Here is a 27425-nt window from a genome sequence, read left to right on the forward strand (position 1 = left end):
CCTTAGATATTTTACTAGAAAAATGAAGCTTTTAAGCGAATAAAAACTACTAATAATTAAAAACCAAATTATTTCCATTAAATGAATATACGTATTCTATATACGGATAAATATATATTTAAAATAAACGACATTGGCACTCACTTTGACGCGCATTTAGGCCACTAATCGTGAATTATTTTCCTTTCCAAGAAAAATACTTGCTGCCAACTGGTTTAAATTCCAATCAGCAGGTGATCGACAATATGTTGGCAATGCTGATTTGCCCACGAGACAACTTTGAACTTGACGCAATTTAATTTACTGAATGATGATGGACAAGGTCGTTGATCGTAATGCGTGTCTCGATTTATTTGATGATTGATAATAATAAGACGCATATGTTCTCCAAATTGTAAAAGGAACTAAATAATCTCTCTCTTCTTCAATGTGAGTTCGCAATATCCAACGAGCGACGACCTCACTATGACTTCGTTTCATAATCTAATAATAATTCACGGCACTTGTTTTAGACATAAGAAATTTCCTTTGATAAAATTTGTTTAAAAAATTTGCATTTTCCACATGGAGGATCGAGATTTTTTTTTTTTTTTTTTTGATAATTATTTATACCGGTTAGGTTAAAAAAATTTTATGCATGTAAGGTCAGACAATGTTTTGAGAACTGTTAGTATATGATAGCAAACGATCGGAGGACATTGAGGACACAAAGAACTGGCAGCTGTTGAGGAGTGTTACATTGGATAGTCGAAACGTCTCTCATATTATAACGAAAAGTATCGCGCAAGACAGTTTGCGTTGGACTGAAGAATGAACACTGGTGGGTTTCAAACTCAAGGCGGCGGTGCTCTGCTCATTTCCCGCATGCTTATACTTCTCTCGCGTCACACACACACACACACACACACACACACACACACACACACACATTTACCCGGCTTCAAAAAAGTTCCGGCGCGACTTTAGCGCTCCTCCTCGTCACGCACCGGCGATACCACGCTCAAATGGGTTAAAGAAGCCGGTTTGTACGCCATCAAGGAATGCTGTGTAATCTGTGTGATACGTTCACCTTACAATATAAACATAATACTAAACATTCCTGGGTTTTTCCTCTACCCCCCCCCTTATCTTCCATTATTTCTTTTTTTTGCCAAGTCGTTAAAACACTCACAGAATAAAAATGAACTCGAAAACAAAATACATAAACTTTCACACGCCGTAGAGTTAAGAAAACATTGAAAAGTTTTTGACGAAGAAATTTTAGATTTTTTTTTTTTAAACAAAGTGTGCTTCGTTAACAAAGTGTGCAAAAAGCAAAGTGTTTTTGTAGTTCAGAAAAGACAAAGAAAATATAATAATATTAATGATAGAGAAAATTCCATACAGCACCTAAACTTACAGCAATATTGAAAAAAAATTTTTTTGATACTGCAGAAATCATGAAAATTTTGATAACATTCCTGGGTTTTTCCTCTACCCCCCCCCCTTATCTTCCATTATTTCTTTTTTTTTGCCAAGTCGTTAAAACACTCACAGAATAAAAATGAACTCGAAAACAAAATACATAAACTTTCACACGCCGCAGAGTTAAGGAAACATTGAAAAGTTTTTGACGAAGAAATTTTAGATTTTTTTTTTAAGCAAAGTGTGCTTCGTTAACAATGTGTGCAAAAAGCAAAGTGTTTTTGTAGTTCAGAAAAGACAAAGAAAATATAATAATATTAATGATAGAGAAAATTCCATACAGCACCTAAACTTACAGCAATATTGAAAAAAAATTTTTTTGATACTGCAGAAATCATGAAAATTTTGATAACATTCCTGGGTTTTTCCTCTACCCCCCCCCTTATCTTCCATTATTTCTTTTTTTTGCCAAGTCGTTAAAACACTCACAGAATAAAAATGAACTCGAAAACAAAATACATAAACTTTCACACGCCGCAGAGTTAAGGAAACATTGAAAAGTTTTTGACGAAGAATTTTAGATTTTTTTTTTAAGCAAAGTGTGCTTCGTTAACAATGTGTGCAAAAAGCAAAGTGTTTTTGCAGTTCAGAAAAGACAAAGAAAATATAATAATATTAATGATAGAGAAAATTCCATACAGCACCTAAACTTACAGCAATATTGAAAAAAAATTTTTTTGATACTGCAGAAATCATGAAAATTTTAATGCACTATTGACAATGTTGTTTCAATTTTAGGTGCTTTTGGGGACCATTGCAAATATTTGATAATTACACGGAGAAAAATGAAAAAAGTAACTTTTACTATACTTTTAAAAGTAAAACTGTAACTGTTCGCAGTTTCTGGCAATTTTTACTTCAGAAATAGTAAAATTTACTATTTTTGGAATAATTTTTACTATTTCAGGAGTAAATTTTCTTATCTGGAGTAAAAATTATCAGAAACTGCGAACAGTTCTGGTTTTATTTTTAAAGTAGTAAAAGTTACTTTATTCGTTTTTTCAATTATTATTAATAAAATCATTTTGAAGGAATTTCCCTATATTCAACCAGATGGTTCTTCTTTACGTGTAAATTTATTACCTAGAATTGAGGTTTTTAAGTATATTAGACGTTGACATAGGTATATCTATATGAGATTACACAAGTCGCCTTTGTTTGAACAAATAAACCGAAGAGTACTCTTATCCTCACGTCTCGTTACGAATGATTGCAAATAATGACTAACATTCTTATTCTTCGAGTTTTTGTCTTCTATACACAAAAATTTATTACCAAAACGAAACCATGAATTTTCTTTTACAAATATTAAATAATAATTATTATAATATTTTGTAAAATATTTAAAGATAAAAATTTAATTATTGAAATAGATTAGAGGATATATAGGGAAAAGAAATAAAAATCTGCATTCTTTTTATAGAGCATCCATGTCCCCAGGTGTAGAATTGAAATTCTTTCGAGAGAAGTATATAGATATAATAGAAACACGTGCATAACACACAGTAACACTCAGAGATGTCTCCTGTGACATCTCTTTGTGTCTGATTACATTTTCACGCCTACTATATTTATCTAATGCATATTTATTGTCCCCGAAGTATTTGTTAGTGATTTTCATTCTTGCAGATAAATTTTTTCTTACAAAAAAAAGATATAGTAGAAATAGTTATAGTTTATATTTTTTTCGCTTGGTTCGAAAATTCTTACTTTTTAATAGTTTATAAAACAATGGAGTATGCTTTTTTCTTTATTGCTATTTAATTGGCCGGTACCTAAAACTGTTAGTTAGTTTGCACTTTTAAGTCAATTATAATTTGTTTTCGGTGCAGTTCATTTATAGTTTTTTTTTTGCATTGTCTCAAGGACATTTCTCAATGTCATTATAAGCGATGATTTGATGATTATCAAGGTTATAAAAACGCTCGTGCGTTGATGGATCTTATATAATAAAAAAAATCAATTGCAATCAATATTTTCCCTTTTTTTTAGCCCACACATGGGTCATTGGCCCATGAAGATTGCAATGTTCCGTTCTTCACATGCCTGGATTATCAGTAAACTGTTTTATGCATGGCCTCACTGGCGCGCTTTTTATCTCTCTAATTTTCTCTTATATTTATCTCGCTCTCCTCTTGACATGCCACTGGTTTACACATTCGATTTACGGTATTGATATAAGATGTATTTTTCAAATTACAATGTTAATTATTAAAAATCAAAATTTTGATTTTTTTTTATCCTATTACCGTTTTATTACACCAAAATGAATATATTTATTGTTGAAAGATGAAAGGTTTTGTTTTCTTCTTTTATGTATATATATGTTCAGGTAAAAGTTACATAAGATGTGTGATACTAAAAATGTCTACATTTAAGTTCGATCGTTAAAATCCGGCTTTCGCGTATGTGAGTTATACACTGGAAAAACAAATAAAAGGGTATTTTAAGTTAAGCCCATTGCTGTAATTGTAATGCTTTAAGACCCTGTAAATTAAGATAAAATCTTTATGTTTCCTGAGTAAATGAGATTTCCTGGACCCAATGGTGGCATTGAAATTTGCTTTCCCTTCTTTTTATATGTTTTCAACACTGATGTGGCTCAAATTTTAACTTGTATTGTATTTTACAATGCATTTAATTTAATTTACAATTTTATTAAAATGAATTTTAAAAAAGTCTCTTTTCAAAAAATGTGGATTCTTCATTTTTTTTTTTTTAAAGAAATGATTTTCTTAATACCAAAAATTAATTGTTTCTTTAATAATTTAATTTAAAAAAAAAAAAAATCTAAATACGCATTTGCATCCCATTCACTTTTGCTCTCGATTACTTTACACTTGGCTTGAAGGATTCTTGCGGCGAGAGTGTTTACATTCTCTGAACATATGAATATAAAATCATTAAAAAGTTGAAAAAGTTTGCTATTTTCTTCAATAAATCAATTTTTGATTTTGATAAATCGACTTACAGGATTTAAAACAGTTTCTCTTCCTTTGTACAAAGTACTAGTAATTTTTTGATTTCCATGCTTGTGCAGCATGTTTAGTCCTCTATCAACACTCATTCATAAACACTATGAAATTTTTGGTAATGTTCATCCAAAAATTATCATCACTAAACACTTGTTAATTGTATTAAAAAAAAAGAAAAACAATTCGATGAATCTAAAAACCGTGATAAACGCAATCTTTACTTTAAAAATGTCTTTAAAATGAAATTAAAACACATAAAAAAAAATAAATTTTTATTATTTGCTTTCTGTACATTAATCAACAAACTCATTATAAAAAAATTTCTTTTAATTTCTATTTAAATAAAATTGAAGAAATTTTGAAAAGATGGAAATGAAATTTTTGAAAAACAGTTGAAAAAAAATATAAGTGAAAATTTTGACATTTATTATAATTATATTTAAAATGAGAAAAAACAAAAAAGACTTTTTAGAACTATCAGTGCACGTTTTTCTCGATAATAGAAGTGAAGATTAACACTTTTGTGAATAAAAAATATGTTGGTTTGTAATCAGAGGATTTCATTATTTACAATATGAGTAAGTCGTCGCGTTTTAACATTGGAGAGAGAACTTTGTACAGCTGAAATTATTAAATGAAATACAATTTCCTCGAATTCTATATATTATCATCGTTTATCAATTTTGCAGATCGATATATATATATATATATATTCTTAAGAACAATGATTTTTTTATTATTCTTTTTTGATTTTCCATTAATCTTAAAACTGTGTTTTTATATTTCTACGGTATATTATAGTGTTAAAATCAATAATTATAAAAAAAAAGAAATTGATATAACTTTTTTATGTAATAAAATAATAAAATCCGTAATGTGAAAAATGTTCGAAAATGGAAGTTGAAAGTGCGCTCCTTTCATACGGATGTCACGTATATTGCAGAAGCTTTTGCTTCTTCTCGAGAATGCACGTGCAATAATTTTCTTTTTTTTTTTTTTTTAAATTCCCACACGGAAAAAAAGAAAAAGTAATTTTTACTACTTTCAGAGTAAAACGGGAACTGTCCAAAGTTACTTCGCATCACTGGTAACTTTTATTCCAAAAATAGTAAAATTGACTATTATTTGTGTAGAAAAATTTTACTGTTTCCTTAGTAATTTTTACTAGTTCTGGAGTAAATTTTACTATTTTTGACTGAGATGCGCAGAAACTTCGGACAGTTCCCCGTTTTACTCCAAAAGTAGTAAAAATTACTTTTTCTTTTTTTTCCGTGCATATATAACACCGTTTGCAATATAATTTAATATATCTCAAAGAAACATTTTTCACATTCTAACAATTGAAACTAATTTAAAAAATAATATATTTTTTTTCAACTGTTCTGAAATAAAAAAATAGTAAATATTTTTAACCAAAAAGCAAATAATAATAATAATAATAATAATAATTTTGGGAAATTATTGATTGAAATTTACAAATCACTTTAACACACGTGGATTAAAATTACAATTTAAAAAATAAATAAATAAAATTGTGCGCGACGCGAAAGAAGAAATGAACAGTTATCGTAATGGAGCATACTCGCGTGTACGGGTATATATAATAATCCGACATGAATGACGGTCGACACATGTACTGCCGGAGGAGAGAAACACCGGCGTTACAAACGTTTTATGTTATTTCAAAAGAGGAGGTGGTCGAATCAGCTGGAATATTCAGTATATGGAGGTGGAATATAGCGTTACAGTCACAAAAAGAGAGAAGAAGGAAGGTGGAAGGTGCGTGAGAAGGGTGCGGATGCAACGTAAAAAAAAAAAAAACTATATACACATTCCACATATCAATGACATGATTCATCGCTATTACAAATTTTGGAATTCCTCTCAATAATAATTATCAAAAATTGATAGTAGAAAACTATTGTTATAGAAACTGTTGCGAATGAAAATCTTACTTTCTGTGAGAAGGTGGAGTTTAATATATATATATATATATATATATATATATATTTTTTGTAATCTCCAATTGTAATTTGTCGCGAATAAAGTCAAAACATAGATATTCGAGTAAGATATGTGGGAGGTGGTTTATATAGACACTAAATAGAAATTAACGAAAGTTGATTATGACAAACAGAGGATTATATCATCTCAAAATATATAGGAAACAATATTCCACGAAAACCAAATCAGTAACGGATGTGTCCTTCAAGAGAATTCACCATATGAAGTCACAGATTGCGCTTACTCATTGAGTATTATGTCCCTACTCTCGAGTCATTGGATCAGTAAAACTTGTCAATGACAGGTTCATTGAGAAAAATCACGTTATAAATATACTAAAAATTAAATGGAACAAAAAGTGTAAAACAATCACTGGTATTATATAAATATGTATGATTTAAATGCAATAAAAATAAACCTAATGGTAAAAAAACCCTGAACTTGACTTGAAAAAGAATGAGAGAGAGAGAGAGGTTCGTCGATTACGATTTGTCTGGAGCGAGTAATATAATGACTCACCATACTTCGTGGAATTTCATATGGTTTTATTAGCGTAACAGAAATTTATTTTCAGTTTTAATGTCTCGTGTGTGTTAACAAGAAATTTCCTACTCAACTTTTTTGTTCTTCAACAATTTACTTTTCTAAGAGGTTAGATTTCAAATATTTACAATTTCTCCAAAAGATAAAATTTATAGGGTTTTGTGGCCAAGGCTCGCAAAGCCTTATAGGTTCACTTTGGCGTCCGTCTGTTGTACATTCGTATACAGTTGCCCAACCGTTCCAATAGCAATGTTTCCATAGCAGCCGTTTCTATAACAATAGCAACGTTTCCATAGCAACCATTATCATAGTAACAGTTTCTATACCAACCATTATCATAGCAATGTTTCCATAGCAGCCGTTATCATAGAAACCGTTACTATGACAACCGTTACAATGGCAACCGTTATAATGGCAACCGTTATAATGGCAACCGTTATAATGGCAACCGTTATAATGGCAACAGTTACTATGGCCACCCTTATTATGACAACAGTTCCTATGACAACATTATTATGGAAACAGTTAGTTACTATGGCATTAGTTACTATGGCATTAGTTACTATGGCATTAGTTACTATGGCATTAGTTACTATGGCATTAGTTACTATGGCATTAGTTACTATGGCATTAGTTACTATGGCATTAGTTACTATGGCATTAGTTACTATGGCATTAGTTACTATGGCATTAGTTACTATGGCATTAGTTACTATGGCATTAGTTACTATGGCATTAGTTACTATGGCATTAGTTACTATGGCATTAGTTACTATGGCATTAGTTACTATGGCATTAGTTACTATGGCATTAGTTACTATGGCATTAGTTACTATGGCATTAGTTACTATGGCATTAGTTACTATGGCATTAGTTACTATGGCATTAGTTACTATGGCATTAGTTACTATGGCATTAGTTACTATGGCATTAGTTACTATGGCATTAGTTACTATGGCATTAGTTACTATGGCATTAGTTACTATGGCATTAGTTACTATGGCATTAGTTACTATGGCATTAGTTACTATGGCATTAGTTACTATGGCATTAGTTACTATGGCATTAGTTACTATGGCATTAGTTACTATGGCATTAGTTACTATGGCATTAGTTACTATGGCATTAGTTACTATGGCATTAGTTACTATGGCATTAGTTACTATGGCATTAGTTACTATGGCATTAGTTACTATGGCATTAGTTACTATGGCATTAGTTACTATGGCATTAGTTACTATGGCATTAGTTACTATGGCATTAGTTACTATGGCATTAGTTACTATGGCATTAGTTACTATGGCATTAGTTACTATGGCATTAGTTACTATGGCATTAGATTTTCTAAAAGCATATGGCAAAGTATTTTGATTTATTTGAAAATAAGTGAAAATAGATTTTCCAAGGACGGTGTCGAGGTCGCGGTGTCGGTGTCGCTTTTGGAAATTTGTTAACTTAATATAATAGAAGAAGATTTCTAACCTGAATTTTAAAAGACAGGAAACTCTAGTTTCTCTTACTAATTTTTTTTTCTATGAATTATTACAAATATTGATTATTAATTAAAATTTTAGTATTAGTTTTGCAGCTTTTTTTATATTGACGTAGGTATAGATATTAACAATAATATCTTTTGTACCAAGATAATATGCTGTAATAGTTTCTATAGGCTTTGTTACACAATATTGTCGAATGAATCATATTACATTTGTTATCAATATCGTGCATATGTATAGGCTTTCCTCGAATTATATAGTAAACAGTCATAGCTAATCATTAAATTTATCATTAGATTCAGATTTTTCTATTTCTGTCGGCTTATATGAAAAACAAATTTCTAAAAATTTACAGTTAATTATATATACAGTTTAATTGTGATGTATACAAACTAACCGACTTTTATATTTTTTAATGAAACTTCGAACTTTAAACGATGTGTCACTATTTCATATTATATAAAATATAATGAGGACGGTGATAAAATTTTTATCATACTTTTTATTTAATAGAGCGTTCAAAGTGAAAAAAAAAATTAGTTTATCCACAAAAATTATGAAAATAATTTTTATAAATTATTGGAATAATAGCTTTTTGCGAAGACTTAAAAAAAAAATCGAAAAAATAACCGTGATACGTTTTTTCCGTGTGACCTAAATTTTTCATAAAAGTAAATTTAAAATTCCAGTGATGTATATTGCTGCAAAACATTTTCTATATGTACTTTTTTTCTTTTAAATCAACGTTTGAATACGAAACAGAGTTAACTGTCGTGCAATACTGTGCGCAATGCATTTTGGTAATGAAAAGTGCAGACAAAATAGTAATCTCAAAATGCAGGTGAATATAAGATGCATTTTTTTTTCTGATGAGTCACTTGAATGGCGCACTAAAGAGTTGCGATGGGCGTGAGAAAAAAAATATAAAAGAATTCAACGCGAATGATTCACCTTTTCTTAACTCCGCCTTCCTCATTTCTCATATATTTATACATATATGTAGTATCTCTTTTGCAAATTAGTTGAATTTACATGCGTATTACTAATAAAAATTAGATGTTACCTCATTTTTCATATAGGGAAAATGTTCTTTTATCTTAATTTTTTTTTTCTTCGAAACTCATTGATCGTATTAATTATATATATATATACGATAAGAGAAAAGACTATATAAAAGTATTTTCTATATATATATGATTTAAAAAAAAGATAATTTAAAAAAATCGTTTCTTGATTAAAATGACATTATCACACGTTAGAAAATGTCGATGAATGAATATTTGAATGAACTATAAAAGAAGAGGTGATTCACGCAGACAGGAAACGCAAGGCCGTCTCTCGACTTTCTATATATGATATCACATGTTACGCTTGTCTTCCAATAAATACGTTATCATACCAAGAACAATTAGGTATGACCTTGAATTTTATTTCCTTTCGAGAATAGGATATGCAATTTTAGGGCAGCAGTTTCTATGACAATCGTTACTATGGCAACAGTTACTATGGCAAAAGTTAGTTACTATGGCAATAGTTACTTTGGCAAAAGTTACTATGGCAGCAGTTACTATGGAAAAAGTCCCAATGGGAAACTGCCACGAGTAACCATTGGCGTATTAATGGCCCAATGATGGGAGCCAATGAAAATACCATTGGCACCCTATAATGGACCATTATTGGTAAAGTCATGGGCTGTCCACGCCGATGCCAATGATTGGCAACCATCATTGGCAAATTATTGGCAACCAATAATTAGCCAATATTAAAAATTTTAATAATAATTTAAAAAATCAATAATTTAAAAAAAAATTTATATTTTTATTATTTTTTAATAGTTATTATTATTATTATTTTATTTTTAATAATTAAATTAAAATAAAAAAATGGTCATCAAAGTATTAGTGAAACTATTTCTTCCAAAAAAGAGTTTGTCTCAAATCCAATTAATAGAAGAGACATCGGGCAGAAAAAAATTTCGACGAGAAAAAAATTTTAGATCACTGCTTATATACCAATCAAGTGGCATCTCAACTGCGAGAAACAGTGATGTTCGCCCTCCCTTTGCGGCATAGAGTGAACTAAAGTCCAGAACTGAGCCATCAGCGCAGCGCGGGAACATTTGAAAAATTTGATTTTATTAGATATTTTATTTTATAATAATTAACGAATTATTAAGTATGACATTATGTTATTAATAATTATTAATGACATTAATTATTTATTAAGTTAATTATTTGTCATATTTAAAATAAAATAAAATATCTAATAAAATCAAATTTTTCAAATGTTCCCGCGCTGCGCTGATGGCTCAGTTCTGGACTTTAGTTCACTCTATGCCGCAAAGGGAGGGCGAACATCACTGTTTCTCGCAGTTGAGATGCCACTTGATTGGTATATAAGCAGTGATCTAAAATTTTTTTCTCGTCGAAATTTTTTTCTGCCCGATGTCTCTTCTATTAATTGGATTTGAGACAAACTCTTTTTTGGAAGAAATAGTTTCACTAATACTTTGATGACCATTTTTTTATTTTAATTTAATTATTAAAAATAAAATAATAATAATAATAACTATTAAAAAATAATAAAAATATAAATTTTTTTTTAAATTATTGATTTTTTAAATTATTATTAAAATTTTTAATATTGGCTAATTATTGGTTGCCAATAATTTGCCAATGATGGTTGCCAATCATTGGCATCGGCGTGGACAGCCCATGACTTTACCAATAATGGTCCATTATTGGGTGCCATTATTGGAATTATATTGACATCCCTGGCTCCCATTATTGGGCCATTAATACGCCAATGGTATTTTTCCCATTGGGGTTAGTTACTATGACAATAGTTACTATGGAAAAATTTACTATGGCAACAGTTACTTATTATGGCAATAGTTTCTAGGGAAAAAGTTACTAGGGCAACAGTTACTATGACAATCGTTACTATGGCAAAAGTTAGTTACTATGGCAATAGTTACTATGGTAAAAGTTACTATGACAATAGTTGATTTCTAGAGCAACCGTTGCTATGACAGCGGTTACCATAGGAACCGTTTCCATAGCAACGTTTCCATAACAATCATTTCTATAACAACTGTTTCCATAGCAATCATTACTATGGCAAACCGTTACCATGCGGTAGTAAACATAACCTCAACAGTTCACGAAACCCTGCAATGGAGGCTGAATGCGCCTGCTTCTCTCATATTTTTTATATTTATTTTTATCTCAACAAGTACGTAGGTATAAAAAAGAAATACAAGTAAATTTCATGTAAAATCTGAAAAAGAAACTAAAATCACAATCTATAGACATAAATATATTAATGTGTCAAGTTGAAAAAGTAATAAAATTTGTTGCACGCATCTTCATGCAATATAAGTGTCTCAACAGGATATTTGATTAGACAAAAATAATGTTCTTACGCGATAAGTTAAAAATTTGTTACAAACTGCATTTTTATCCTTCAATATAATATAGGTATATATATAAAAGTAATAAATTGTGAAGAGGAATTTTTTTTTCCTGATTCTATATCTAATCTGCGCACGTTTGTTAATTTCGTGTACGATAATTTATAAGGGTTGAATACTATGCGCAAAAAAAAAAAAAAAAAAATTTATATTTTTATCAGAAGACTCTTTACTGATAAGAGGGTCGCGATTATAAATCGTCCATTACATAAGTTTTTAGCTTATAAATATTGAGTCACGTACATTAACTTTCACTTGTTATTTTGCAATATTTTTTGTATCATAACATATATTTTTTTTATCATATTCATTTATATTATATAAATAAGTAATTTTGTTCAAAAAAAAAAAAAAAAAAAAATTTGGATCACATGAAATTGAAACACAGAAAATTAAAAGGCATTAAAATAAGTTGCAACGCTTATTATTTTAATCCAATTTTGCTTATTTTAGTACCAAAAGGGATTAAAATAAGCAAAATTGGATTAAAATAATAAGCGTTACAGCTTATTTTAATGCCTTTTAATTTTCTGTGATTTCAATACTCTCTAAGTTTGAATTATTAAAAATGTTTACTAATTTAAATTAGTGACTCATTTTTTGCTTTAGAATTAGTTACACTCTCTATCTGAATCAGTGAAAATTTCACTGATTCAAATTTAGAGTGTAAATTTTGATAATTGTTATTAAAAGTTACTAATAATTAGTAAAATTTTACTAATTCAGAAGCAAAAAGTGAGTCATTAATTTAAATTAGTAAACATTTTTACTAATTCAGATTTAGAGAGTATAGTTTTTTTTTATATTTAAACATTTATTAGTGTTGAATCATATTCGAGAATACTGACCAAACAATTTGGCATAAGAGGTACTTTTGAGGTTGATGACTTGTGCAATGTTTTCATAGTTGCGACACAGTAACGATTCTTACATATATATATATATATACAATATAGTTATTAAAAATTTTGATTATGCAGAGCAAAAGAAATAAATACAATAAAAAGTAAAATAATTCACATGAATTAATTACAGCCAAAACTTTTTAGGTTAGGAATCGTGTGAATTAACAACAGGTACAAGTGCCAACATTGTAACATCAAACTATTAGATAATGGCGCGAAATTAAAAAAAAATTTTTTTTTTTTTTTTTTTTATTAAAGTGACTATTGACATTTTTTTATATTACAATACAATTATTGACACTTTTTATCCGTTATTACCAATACGCGAAATGATTGGTTAATTATACTGTAATATGGTGAATAAAAATAAAGAAGGAAAAGTTCAGCGGCAAGACACGTGGGTGTCGCTAATCGCCAAAGGCGCCTTGAGGTCGCCTCTCATTTTGCTGTTTTGCGGTCCAATAAAATCCACAAGATACTAAAAGGGTAAAAAAAATTTTTTTTTCGAAAAAAATTCACCAGAAACAAGATTTACACTTTGCATAAACAGGTACAAGTTTGCTTGCTCTCGATTTTTTTTTTTTTTAGCAAAAGGCCCAAGTCTAACATTTCAAGTATTGGTATTTTATATATTCGAAAACAAAAATTAAAAAAAGAATTTTCCAATACAGTTATTTTTCTTTATTTATTAATCGACAAATTGGTATTTACGGGGGTTTTTTTTTTTTTTTTTTTTTTTCTTTTGAAAGAAAGAAATAATCTCTTTATACAACTCTGTCTTTGCAGGACGCGACGACGTTGCAAATAATTTGGCCTCAATTCAAATTTGCAATGTGGACATTTTTCTTTTTGTATATTATATTAAAATTAAAAAATAATTAAAATTTTTTTTATATATCACTATATGTTAAAACTGCGCGTGTGGTCCCCTTAAGTCATAAAAAAAAGAAAGAATTATTGCAAAATCTAAAATTTAAAAGATGCTTAAAATTTTGTTTCAAAAAATTTTTAATAATCAGTTATAATTTTCACACCTATGAAATTTTTTATAATATCAACAAACTTGTTAGAATATAACTTTCTATTCTTATAAAGAAAAAAAAAAATAATTTTTTTTTATATTTTTGTAAAGCAACATAATATTGAATTCGTTTGAATTAATTAGAAAGTAAAAACCTGCTGTAAGGATAAAAAAAAAGAAATACTTTGTTTTTTTTATGAGAAAGTCTTGTGCAACTGGAATTTATAATGATACAATATTCGTTTAAATTAATTATTATCTTTTCAAGTTTTATCTAGAATTATAAAAATTAATTAACGATTCGGTATTAAATTAAGAAATTCATGCAAAAAGAGTCTTATCGTTTTTTTTTTACAGAAGTGTAGTGTTTTTTTTTTTTTTTTTTTTTTTTTATAAACACTGCGATATTATTCAAATGGGATATTAAATTCTCAAAGTTTATTCTTTACATTATAACAAATATATATGTTTGAAACATTTCCAAGTTCAGAGAAGATTTGCAAGTTTTTTTTTTAGGTGTTTCGTGGTTCAGGCCCGAAAGCCTTATAGTTTCGATTTGACGTCCGTCCGTCCGTCCGTCCGTCCGTCCGTCGTACATGCAACCGTTTCCATGGCAATAGTTACTATGGCAAAAGTTACTATGGAAAAAGTTACTATGGAAAAAGTTAGTTACTATGGCAATAGTTACTGTGGCAATAGTTATTATGGAAAAAGTTAGTTACTATGACAAAAGTTACTATGGCAACAGTTACTTTGGCAAAAGTTACTATGGCAATAGTTACTATGGCAACAGTTACTTTGGCAAAAGTTACTATGGCAATAGTTACTATGGCAACAGTTATTATCGCAAAAGTTACTATGGCAAAAGTTACTATGGAAAAAGTTAGTTACTATGACAATAGTTACTACAGAAAAAGTTACTAGGGCGACAGTTACTAGGGCAACAGTTACTATGACAATTGTTACTATAGCAACAGTTACTTATTATGGCAATAGTTACTATGGAAAAAGTTAGTTACTATGGCAATAGTTACTTTGGCAAAAGTTACTGTGGCAATAGTTATTATGGAAAAAGTTAGTTACTATGACAATAGTTACTATGGCAACAGTTACTTTGGCAAAAGTTACTATGGCAATAGTTACTATGGCAACAGTTATTATCGCAAAAGTTACTATGGCAAAAGTTACTATGGAAAAAGTTAGTTACTATGACAATAGTTACTACAGAAAAAGTTACTAGGGCGACAGTTACTAGGGCAACAGTTACTATGACAATTGTTACTGTAGCAACAGTTACTTATTATGGCAATAGTTACTATGGAAAAAGTTACTAGGGCAACAGTTACTATGAAACTTGTTACTATGGCAACAGTTACTATGGCAAAAGTTAGTTACTTTGGCAATAGTTACTTTGGCAAAAGTTACTATGGCAAAATTAAGTTACTATGTCAACAGATATTAAGGCAATATTTACTATGGCAACAGTTACTATGGTAATAGTTACTATGACAATAGTTGATTTCTAGAGCAACCGTTGCTATGACAGCGGTTCCATGGTAACAGTTACCATATGGTAGTAAACTTTACCTTAGCAAAAATTCTTAATTTTTGAAACTTGATAGAAGTTTCTTTTCTTGAAAATAAATTTTCAAATCTTTGTATAAAAAATAATGTGAATGAATTTTATAAAAAAAAATCATTTTTAATTTATACATTATTCTTTTTGTTTCAGATGCTACTATGCCGACACAAATGAGGACATATAGGAAAAAGTGAAGCGATTTACAAAAGGTTAGTTTTTTAATGATATAAATTATAAACAATAATTGGATCCTCTTTAAAATTTGGTCCTATATCATATAAAATAGATTATTTATTTTTGACAAATTTCCTACAATTTCGATTAAAAATAAATAAATAAATAATAATATTAATAATGTAGAAAACATCGAAATGATGAGAAATGGAGATTATAAATGAAAGAAGAAGAGTCGAGAAGTGCATTTTTTGAATTCAAAGACCGCGAAAGATATGCCGTAATACCGTGACGCGTGACTAATTGCTATTGCATCCATGCCATGGCTAATCGCCATTTATTTTTATTATCTCCGATGCCTTCACCTTGAATTGCGATATAAAAAGCACAGTAGTTGCGCACTATCGAAAATATTTCGCGTCCCTCGCGACATCATAAAATTATTTAAAAAATTATATATATATATATATATATTCATATATTAAAAAGTAGATACACAAATTTGTTACAATAAAATATTATAGTAACACTTTTATCATTAGTATATTCAAAAAAAATTTTTTTTTTCAAAATTTGGAAATTTCATATTTAAATTTAGTTTAAATAATTTTTTTTTTTCACTGAAAAAAAAATTCTGGTTAGGCTATATTGAACATTACTTTCTAGTTGTGTTAACCAGAATTCTAGTTGAATTAACTAGAATTCTCGTTAAAATAACCAGAATTCTGGTTAACCTAACCAGAATCAAAATGTTAAATATACCCTAACCAGAATTCTGGTTATTCTATAACTAGAATTTTTTTTCAGTGTTTTTAATTAATTTGAAAAATTATCTACACAAAGTTTGAGAATAATGAGAGCAGACAAATCCAACATATAAATTATTGCTGAGTAGAAAAATTGTTTTCAAGGAAAAGATATACGATAATCTAAGAGTGCAAGTAGATTAGGGCAATGTCATACATTGACAGAAAATTATTATCTTTTACTTTTATTATTATATCATTAGTCAATTAGTGATTTTTCCTTTTCTTTTGTGAAATTCAAACTTCCCTCAAGTTGAAAACGTAAAATTTATTTTTTGAAAAAAAAAAAGAATCAAAATTCATTTATACTTTACTTTGTACAATGAAAAAAAAAATTATTTGATTGAAGTAAATATTCATTTGATAATAGTCAAGTAATCGAGTATTTGAATCAAATAAATTTTTTTTTTTTCTTCAGTGTATGACCTTTTCGGACATAATATATTTACATTCTACGTGGGAGGTTTTGCTTCATCTCTTTCTCACTTTAAATTTTGTATTGTTTATTCTCTAAAGAAATAATTTCCATCTTTCTCTCGAGCTCTAAAGAAAGTCAAGAAGAAAATATATAGGGGCTCATTGAAACAATCAAGCCAATGTATTAAATAATGTAACCCGTACTAAATTGCAGAGAGTTGGGAGACAAGTTATTTTTTTTTCATTTATCTTTCTCTCTCTTTTTTTCTTTTATATATATATATCTTCTTCGTTGGGGAATTTAACTTAATTTTGCATTGTTTACACGGGTCAGAAAGTCATTGATATTAAGTTGTCACTCCTGAAACGCACTGTAAAAAAAACAAAATTGGTAACTTTACTATCAAATAAATATTTACTTGAAGCAAATAAATTTTGAGTCAATTTAACTATATTTTAAATACAAAAATTTTTGATTTAAATACCATTGCAGGGTTTCGTGGCCTGCAATGGTAACGCTTACAACTATCGTAATGTTTGCTATTATAACGGTTGTCATGGTAACAGCTGCTATAGTAACGGTTGCTATGGAAACAGTTGCTATGGAAACGCTTGCTATGGCAACCATATGAGTGTACGACGGACGGACGGACGGACGCCAAAGCAAAACCCCTCACAACAAAAGGATATCCTCAGAACTAATGTAGGATATCCTGAAAACTTCCATAGGATATCCTGAGGATATCCTCAGAACATCCAAACCGCCGTTACGTAGGATATTTTTGGGATATCCTGGGGATATACTGAGGATATTCTGGGATATCCTGATGATATTCTAGGGATATCCCTGGAATATTCCAGGGATATCCTAGTGATATCGTGGGGATATATGAAAATTTTTGTTCTCACACACGCACCGAAAGTACACCATTTCTTACCTGTGTAGCGGGAGAAAAGTATGTCTTTTCCGACGAGCGGGAGGGAAAGTTACATTCCCTCCCGGTGACGTCACTGAATTCTTGTAGACAAGGTAAATCATTTTAGATATCTTGGAAATGCATTATAAATACATCCAAAAAATATGTTTTCCATTTTTATTTAATTAATTTGTATGTTAGGGTCGTTTTATGGATACCTTAGGGACATTTTTAGAACGACTCAAGGATATTCTAACCCTTAAGATAATATAGACATACTGTGGATATCCTTAGGACGTCCTAAGGACATCCCTAATTATTCCAGGGATATCCTTAGGACGTTCTAAGGATAACCACAGGATATCCTAACCGCCGCTTCTTTGGATAACCTTAAAGTATCCTTAGGATATCCCTGGGGTATCCCTAGGATATCCAAGGGATGTTTTTGGAATATCCTAGGATATCTGGTGCTGTGAGGGACTATAAGGCTTTCGGGCCTGAGCCACGAAACCCTAAAAAAAAAGGTTTTTAAAAAAATGTTAAATAATGTTATTTTGTTTTTACGGGGGGAAAAAAAAAAAGATGGTCTCTTATGAAAGAGAGAAAATTGTTGCTAATGAACCGCGCGAAAATATATGTAACGAACCGGATACTTTTAATTAGTTTTGCACCCAGAGACAATTGAGGGACATGACTTTATATAGATGTTGGTAATTATTACACGCGCACACGAGAGAAATAAATGTTTCAATGAACCAACTAAATAAATGAATGGAACTTACACTATAACTGTACTATATACTTGACTTGTCATCGGCACGTGCTGTTTCTTTTTTTATAAAGACATAAACGTACGTTTCTTACTCGATTGATAAAATTAAAGTGCATAATTAGACAAAAAGACGAATTTCTTTTTTTTTCAAGTATTTCAATATATATGTGACATTATACGTTAATGGGAAGATAACAATGTTAATTATAAAATTTCCGTTTTATTGTTACAGAATTTTCTCTCTGTTTTTTTTTTAATGTCAATTTGTAATTTTCTATATAAATTAGAAAAAAACGTTCTTAGTTACTTTTTCATGATTTAAAATTTGTGTATATTTTAATGTCATATTCTTATATACACAGAAAATTAAAAGGCATTAAAATAAGTTATTATTTTAATCCAATTTTGCTTATTTTAATCGATTTTGGTATTAAAATAAGCAAAATTGGATTAAAATAATAAGCGTGTTGCAGCTTATTTTAATGCCTTTTAATTTTTTGTATATATATATATATATATTCGACGTCAATTGTGATTTAAATTTTATTTATTGCTCATTTATTTTAATAGCATGTCGTATAATAAATAATAATTTATTACTAAAACTCGATTTAATATAGTAAAAAATTTTCAACTTGAATTCTATCGCAAGAGTTCAATGTTGTATATATATATTATATATATATAGAAAAAAAAAGATTATGCAAGTAGTTTTATTACTGATTTTATACACAAATAGCATGCTGATTTTGAAATTACAATTCCCATATAAAGAATCTCGTTATAAATCAATGCATAAGAAGCCAAACCTTGTCGATAAATAAGGAAATAATGTATATATAGTGCTATCATTCTTTTATATGCATTGGCACTTGAAAAAAAAAAAAATTTATTTCATTCAAATACTGGATTACTTAACTATATTATCAAATAAATATTTACTTGAACCAAATAATTTTTATTTAAATTAAATAAACCGTACATTTGAACCAATAATTTTTGTATTTAAAACAAATAAATCATCTCAAATAATGATAGACGGAAAAAAAGAAAAAATAATTTTTACATACTTTTAGAGTAAAATGGGCAAACTGTCCAAAATTTCTGCGCGTTTCTGGCAACTTTTACTTCAAAAATAGTAAAATTTACTCCAGAAATATAGTAAAAATTACTACGGAAACAGTAAAATTTACTATACGGAAACAATAAAATTTACTACAGAAATAGTCAATTTTACTATATTTTTGCGTAAAAGTTGCCAGAAATGCGTAGAAATTTTGGACAGTTCCCGTTTTACTCTAAAAGTATAATGTGTAAAAATTACTTTTTCTTTTTTTCCGTGTATACAAATAAATATATTTATTTGATAATAATCAAGTAACCGATTATTTGAATTAAATAAATTTTTTTTTCATATACGTTGTCATTTAAAATTTATTTATTTTAAATCACAGTCACGATAATTTATCTATAGTGAAATTTAAATGAAAAATATGTGATATATACACCATGTGTTATTGTTTCTTGGCCCTGACCAACATTTTCCATAACAATGAATCTTCATTTCTAAAGACATTTTCTAGAATTATATTATATACACAATAGGTATAAAATTACTTAAAAATTCCAGTCGCGATTTATGTTTATTTAAAAAAAAAAAAAAAAAAATTATACATTTGATAAACCACTATATAGATGCACAAAATTCTTCTTCTTCGTATATCTTGGTTATTTTCCAAAAAATTTATTTATTCTATTTTCTATATGTAGAATAGGAAATTCCCTTCTATTTTTAATATTTTCGTAAAGCAATTTCAATAAATTTCCAATTTAACTAAATCTTTTGACTCTATTAACCCAGGTGAAACGATTCTACGGAAATTACTCCACGGAAATTCCATACGGAATTCCGCAAAATTTTGAAAGTATTCCTTTCGTAATTTTGCGAATTTTTTTTTGGAAGAATTCCATACAGAATTGCAGAAAATTTTCAATAAAATTCCATAACTTTATTTTTTGCTGATTTTTTTGTGATTTTAAAATAACTGCTGCTACTATAACGAAAACTAGTCGACGATTATGTTCCTGGTGGATATAATATATAGAATTTATGATAGATTAATTAATATCTAGTCGAACTTATTTGAGAGGTCAATAAAACGTTTTCCAAATTTTTTTATTTTTTTTTTATTTATTCAATTAGATTTCTGATTTATTTAATGTGTTTGCAATTTTAATTTTAATATATTACTTCTTTTCACCATAAAAAAGCTGATTCTTATTATTTACAAAAAATTGCTGAGAAATTGAACTTTCTTTTAAAACTAAATCACTCGTTATAGTAACAGCTAAAACTAATTTAAAAAATTGTTATTTTATTTGATATAATTATATGGAAGTTTGATTCTATACCTTTAAGCATGCATTTAGAGGTCATTTTTCTCGTTAAAAGTGTTTGGTTGACACCTTGATTCCTATACATCAGATCATAATGTAAATTTTATTTTATACACTGTAAAAAGACTAGTAGATTTTACTACTTATTAACGACCTTGCATTATTCAATACGTCGACAACGAAATTTAAAAAGTTGTATTGACTACCAAAAAGTAGATAAAAGAACTAAGAATATAGTTGGTCCGATGAGATTTTGTAGTTGACTCAATTACATTTTTAAGTCAGATCAATACTAGGTAATTATTAACTCCATAAAAAATAGTTAAATTGACTACTCGCATTTTTAACCAAATTTTTGGTTAAAAGTAACCAAAAAATTAGTTACTTTTACTATTTTTCAGTCAACTAACTAACGGCAGTTGAATTTCTCGACTAATTTTTTTCAGTGTATCCACCAGCAGTTATTTTAAAATTACAAAAAAAAAATCAGTAAAAAATACACTCAATAAAAAAACTAGTAGATTTGACTACTTTTTTAACTATACCCTGCACTCAAAAAAATAAATAGTAGATTTGACTACTTTTTAACTACCCTGTATAGTACAATAGGTCCTCAACTCAGTTTTAAAAGTTGTATTAACTACTAAAAAGTAGTTAAAATAACTAAGAATGTAGTTGATATAATAAGATTTTGTAGTTAGTTTTAAATTCTAACTACATTTTTAAGTTAATTGTACTACTAATTTTTAACTACTTAAGAAATAGTGAAACTAACTACACAAACATTGTTAAACTAACTAAGAAAGTAATTGTTTTAACTTCTTTTCACTTAACTACCCAAAGGTAGTTGAAGATTTCGGATAAATTTTTTTCAGTGTGCATAGTTCAATAGGTCCTTAACTGAATTTAAAGAGTTGTATGGACTATTAAAAAGTACACTGAAAAAAAATTTATTTGATTCAAATACCGGTGTATTTGGTTATTATCAAATAAATATTTATTTGAATCAAATATTTCTTATTTGAATCAAATATATAATATTTGTATCAAATATTTCAGTATTTGAAGCAAATACCATTTATTTGATTCAAATAAGAAATATTTGATTCAAATAAATATTTATTTGATAATAACCAAATACACCGGTATTTGAATCAAATAAATTTTTTTTTCAGTGTAGTTAAAAGAACTAAGAATTTAGTTGGGTCAAGGAGATTTTGTAATTGTTCTAATTTTTGAAGTTGATTTAACTACTTTTGTTAAGTACAATTAACTACTAATTCTTAACTCCATAAAAAATAGTTAAATTGACTACACGCACATAGTTAAAATAACCAAAAAAAGTAGTTACTTTTACTACTTTCATAAGTCAGTTAACTAAAGGTAGTTGAGGATTTCGGATAAATTTTTTTCAGTGTACAGTTGTGAAATTCTAACAAAAATTTTGTGCAATTCTGTATAGAGATTATGTATGTAATTCTTATAAAAAATTCGCAAAATTACAAAAGAACTTCTTTCAAAAAATTTGCGGAAATTTTTGCGGAATTCCGTATATAATTTTTACGGAATTCCGTGGAGTAGTTTCCGTAGAATCGTTTCACTTGGGTTGGATCATAGATAGTTCATCGAAATTTCAAAAAACTGCAATAGAGGTGAAATTTTTCTTTCTTTTTTTTTTTTTTGTAAAATACAAGCGTTTTTTATGTGTTTCTCACATAAAGCTTGGGAATAAATGAAATATTCACAAAATTCTCATTTTTCGCATTGTACAGCGGAAGTGTTTTTAGTATTAAAAAAAAAATAAAAATAATAAAATAAGTCACGAGGCAAGAGAAAGTGCATCGTTAATGATTTTTAACACCTAGTATGAAATAAAAAATATTGTAACTAAACATGCAACGTACAAAAAAAAAATAATTCACCCATATTTACCGCAACTTGATTCACGAAATATGAATCTTTAAATTTCATTTAAATTATTAAAAATTCGACCGTGGAAATTAATATAAAAATGTTTATGTGGCAAAATTTTATTTTCATTTTTTTTTTTTTTTAAATATTTAGTCATTATTTTAAGCAAAGAAAATATTATTTAACAAGAGAGAATTGTAAATGAAATGCGCTATTTCAAGTGAAACTAATAGGCGATAAGTAAACGGAAGCAGGAAATTGAAGTATTGAAATAGAACGTATACGAGCTGTAATCAAACATAAGAAGTGTTTTCTTCAAGAAAGATTTTTAAAAATTTCTCTTTTATCACAAACCGGAAAAAAGATTTCTTTGATTTAAAGAAATTTTTTATTTAATTCAAATAAATGTTTCTTTCATCCTAATATATCAATGTTAGAATTTCTTTGATTTAATGCAAAAATTTCTTTCATTCAAAGAAAAAAAAATTTGTTTCAATTAAATCTTTCTTCAGTGAAAACTTTCTCTGTACCAAATGAATTTTTTTTTCACTATATGTTAGAGAAAAAAAAATTTATTTGATTCAAATAATATATAATCGGTTAATTGACTATCATCAAATAAATGTATATTTACTTGAACCAAATAATATTTTATTTGAATTAAATAAACTTTATTTAAACCAATAACTTTTGTATTTGAAATAAATAAAAATTATTTTTGGTTCAAGTAAATATTTATTTGATAATAAAGTAACTGATTACTTGAATCAAATTTTTTTTTTTTTTTTAATGTAAGAACTTTTTTTTGCAATATCGAAGAAATTTTGCAAAAATTAATATATAAATCAACCATTAATTTACTATGACCTAAAAAATTATTTATTTCGAAGTATTTTTTTTTTGTGAATTTTTAACCAAATTAATTGTTTTCTTTACCTTCGTATGAAGACCGGAAAAAAAAGATCGCCTTGGTGTGGTGGGATACATGTTGATCTTGCTCACCACCATGGTCATTGCAGGATCACAAAATATAACAAACTACTTTCACTCTTGTCCCTTATTTTCTTCGATATTACAAAAAAAAAAAAAAAAAACGTAATTTATTAATTTCTTCCCTTTCTTCTTCACTAATTGTCACATTTAAGAAACTGTCATTTATCTTTCTATATAAAAAAAAAATTCACAAAATTTATTTGGTTTCACATAGCTATTTTTTGTGATTAAAAAATTCTTTTTAATATTTTAAGGCTTTGATTTAAACCCTATATTTTTTTTTAACTTATAATTTAAGGCATTTTTGTCAAAATCACTTTTTTTCGCAAAAAAAAAAACACTTTCCACAAAGTCAAAAATTTTTTTTAATACATTGCACTACTTTTTTTTTATTGATTTTTTTTTTGGAAAAAACTTTATTTTTTGCATAACACAAAAAGTTTATTTTTGGCCTGTGAAAGATTTCTCACATATGTGTCGCGAGGCGAAAACATGAATGCAAACTAAACTCGAGGGAGCATATTGCAAACTTATATATGTGTCTACTCCCACCATTTGAAGGTTCGCCAATCAGTGAGAGAGAAAAAAAATAAAATAAAAAAAAAAAAAAAAAGATGGAGCAGGTTAAAATACAACACTCGCGTGTCAACCGTGACCTTCGAACTTGTGACGATGTCTAATGACTTTAGAACAAGTGTCTGAAAGGAAATGAGAATTAATCATTCGACAGTTATATACTTCTTCTTTAACTTTAAATTATGTTATTAGAGGTTAAAAATAATGTTAGGATAGGACATGGTAGCTGCATCTGTAAACTGAAAAAAAAAATTTATTTGATTCAAATAAACGATTACTTGACTATTATCAAATAAATATTTGGCTCAAGTAAATATATTTTTAATTGTATCAATTATTTATAATTCGAATTAAGGAAAAAAAATTTCCACCTGATAAGTTTCACTGGAATAGCAAAATGTTTCACTAAAACAGCAAAAGTTTTTGCTATTCTAAAGAAACATATTGCTGTTATACACCCAGAGAAATGATTTATTTAAATCAAATAAAATATATTTGAATTAAATAAACGTATATTTGTCACAGAGCCTACTAACATATTTATTTGGTGTAAATAAAAATTTCATTTGGCATAAATAAATTTTTCTTTAGTTTAAATAAATTTTTTATTCCAATGAAATAAAATATATTTGCAACAAATAAATGAGTTAGTAGGCTCTGAGATAAATATACTATTTCTCTGAGTTGTAAACTCTCTAAATCTGAATTAGTAAAAATGTTTACTAATTTGAATTAGTGACTCACTTTTTGCTTCTGAATTAGTAAAATTTTACTAATTATTAGTAACTTTTACTACTCTCTAAATCTGAGTTAGTGAAAATTTTTACTAATTTGAATTAGTGACTCACTTTTTGCTATTGAATTAGTTAAATTTCACTAATTATCAGTCAAAGTTACTAATAATTAGTAAAATTTTACTAATTCAATAGCAAAAAGTGAGTCACTAATTCAAATTAGTTAAAATTTTTACTAATTCAAATTTAGAGAGTAACAATTAGTAAAATTTAACTAATTCAGAACCAAAAAGTGAGTCACTAATTCAAATTAGTAAACATTTTTACTAATTCAGATTTAGAGAGAAGATTTTTTTTTCTGTTACTAAATGGTATTTGTTTCTAATACATAAATTATTGATTCAAATAAAATTTATTTAATTCAAATAAAAATTATTTGGTTCAAGTAAATATTTATTTGACAATATAGTCATTGATTATTTGAATCAAATCCTTTTTTTTTAATAGTTTATATAATCTCTCTGTATAATTCATGTTTTTTTTTTTTTTTTTTTTTTTTTTATTAATCAATTATTTACGTAACACGCATGTATAATAATGAGTGTCTTCTAAATTACATAATTATGCGTATCAAATTGTATTCTTTAGATATTTTTTTTTAAACCAACATTATAAAGATATAATTATCAGTAATCCTGACAACTTTTTGTTTCTTGTAAATATTATCCTAAACTTATACTTACAGTCACACTCTATTATATCAATAGGTAGTGATTTATATTTGAAAAAAAAATTAATTTTTTATATTCTATTCATCCCTGAAGATATATTCTTTTTTTTGAATAATATACTTATTGTTCGATACACTCAACTATAAATTACATTAGAATATATATAAAAAATATATGTTTAAATTATTATTTTTTTTTTTAACAAAAATGGAAATATTATGTATACTTAGTATATAGAACAAGGTTATAGAATTATAGATAATTGTGTGAGTTGTAGTATTTTATATAGTAATTTTTCCATAAATAATTTGCTAATTTTTCCTTGCTGAAAAAAAACAATAAATTTCGAAAATAATAAAACGATGAAAAAATAAGTAATAAAAGAAGCATTATTTATTGTGCTTTTTGTTAAAAATCATTTGAGTAATTGATTTAATTCAAATTTAGTAAAAATGTTTGGATTAATGCGATTTTATGGAAATCTTCAATTATTTCTATATATAATTTTTTTTTTTTTAGACACTTTTTTTTTAATGCATTATAAAAAGACAAAAAGGTTCTCTACTTAAATCAATTGCGTCGTAAAAATGGTATTTATATTGAATTAATAAATACATTTATCGTTATAATCATTATTCGAGTTATGCCTTGTATATTGCACAATTCAGTCGGAAAAATAAGAAAATTCTTGGAAATCTTTAACAGAAATAGAATTTTATTCGCTTACGGCACTTTACATTGACGGATTCTGATTTTAATTATGTATATACGCGTAAAATGATGCATCCTTGACAATCAATAGAGAATTTACTATTAAACAGTTCTTTCGTGTTATAAATTTTATTTTTCATTCATTAACGAAAAAAAAAGAAAAATAATAGAGAAATTTAAAAAAAAAATTTCAATTTTCGCTACGGCATTTGTATGTCTTCTATTTAATACTCCAATTCTCCTTCAATCGAAAACAGTATTTTATTTGCAAAAAAAAAAAAAAAAGAAAAAAAACATAAAAGATTGAAAATAGAAGTCGCGAATAGGATACAAAACTAAAAGGAAAGAAAAAAAAAATGTGGGTTTTTCCCGACCACTTCGAGTCAGTTGCACTCGTTCAGTGAGTCATATGACAAAATCTCCTACCCCTCCTTTTAGACCCACAAATCTGCTTTATAATTTTTAATTATGATTTATTATTTTCTAAAATGAAATTTATTTTTAGATTCTAATTAAAATAATATTTATTCTATTAGTGATTGCGTTATGCATTAATTTTTAAAGATTTAAACTTATATTATATAGTAATTCGCACATGTGAAAAATAAATACTAAAATGCGTATGTATACAATAACGACTTGCATAATCCGCATGAAATTTTTTTGACATTGCTGGAAAGCTATAAAGACAAATATAATTCTCAAACGAGACCAACTAGGTTTAATGATATTTTTGCATTGGTCATTAAAATAAAAGGTTAATGTATTGTCCCACCATTTTTCTAAGAAGAAATTATTTACACAAAGACTATAAATTCTCCACG

At 27.5% G+C, this 27425-nt stretch overlaps 1 protein-coding gene and 1 long non-coding RNA gene across 8 annotated transcripts in view; one reads left to right on the forward strand and one right to left on the reverse strand.

Annotated features, from left to right (window-relative positions):
• LOC127287364 (NAD(+) hydrolase sarm1) overlaps window positions 1–27425 on the reverse strand; it is a 65094-nt gene that overhangs the window by 19039 nt on the left and 18630 nt on the right. The window contains exons 1-2 of one of the 7 annotated variants that reach the window (XM_051314248.1): window positions 5916–6074; window positions 4436–4631 (exon numbers count right to left, since the gene is read on the reverse strand). The exons of 4 other annotated variants lie outside the window; for them this stretch is intronic. In XM_051314248.1, coding sequence (XP_051170205.1) covers window positions 4436–4531 — 96 coding nt within the window. In that variant the 5' untranslated portion in view covers window positions 4532–4631; window positions 5916–6074. Of the gene's footprint in view, window positions 1–144; window positions 875–4435; window positions 4632–5915; window positions 6075–23792; window positions 23957–27425 lie in introns of those variants that run through there. 2 more of the 7 variants (XM_051314249.1, XM_051314250.1) reach the window with 2 other exon arrangements.
• Window positions 1–27425, forward strand: part of LOC127287367 (uncharacterized) — a 66275-nt gene that overhangs the window by 14404 nt on the left and 24446 nt on the right. Inside the window, exon 2 of the long non-coding RNA XR_007843871.1 lies at window positions 15613–15671. This is a non-coding gene — a long non-coding RNA (uncharacterized LOC127287367). The remainder of the gene's footprint in view (window positions 1–15612; window positions 15672–27425) is intronic.

The sequence above is a fragment of the Leptopilina boulardi genome, unplaced genomic scaffold (assembly GCF_019393585.1).
Source record: "Leptopilina boulardi isolate dan_hultmark-lab unplaced genomic scaffold, ZJU_Lbou_2.1 LbouV2_368, whole genome shotgun sequence".
NCBI classification, from domain to species: domain Eukaryota; kingdom Metazoa; phylum Arthropoda; class Insecta; order Hymenoptera; family Figitidae; genus Leptopilina; species Leptopilina boulardi.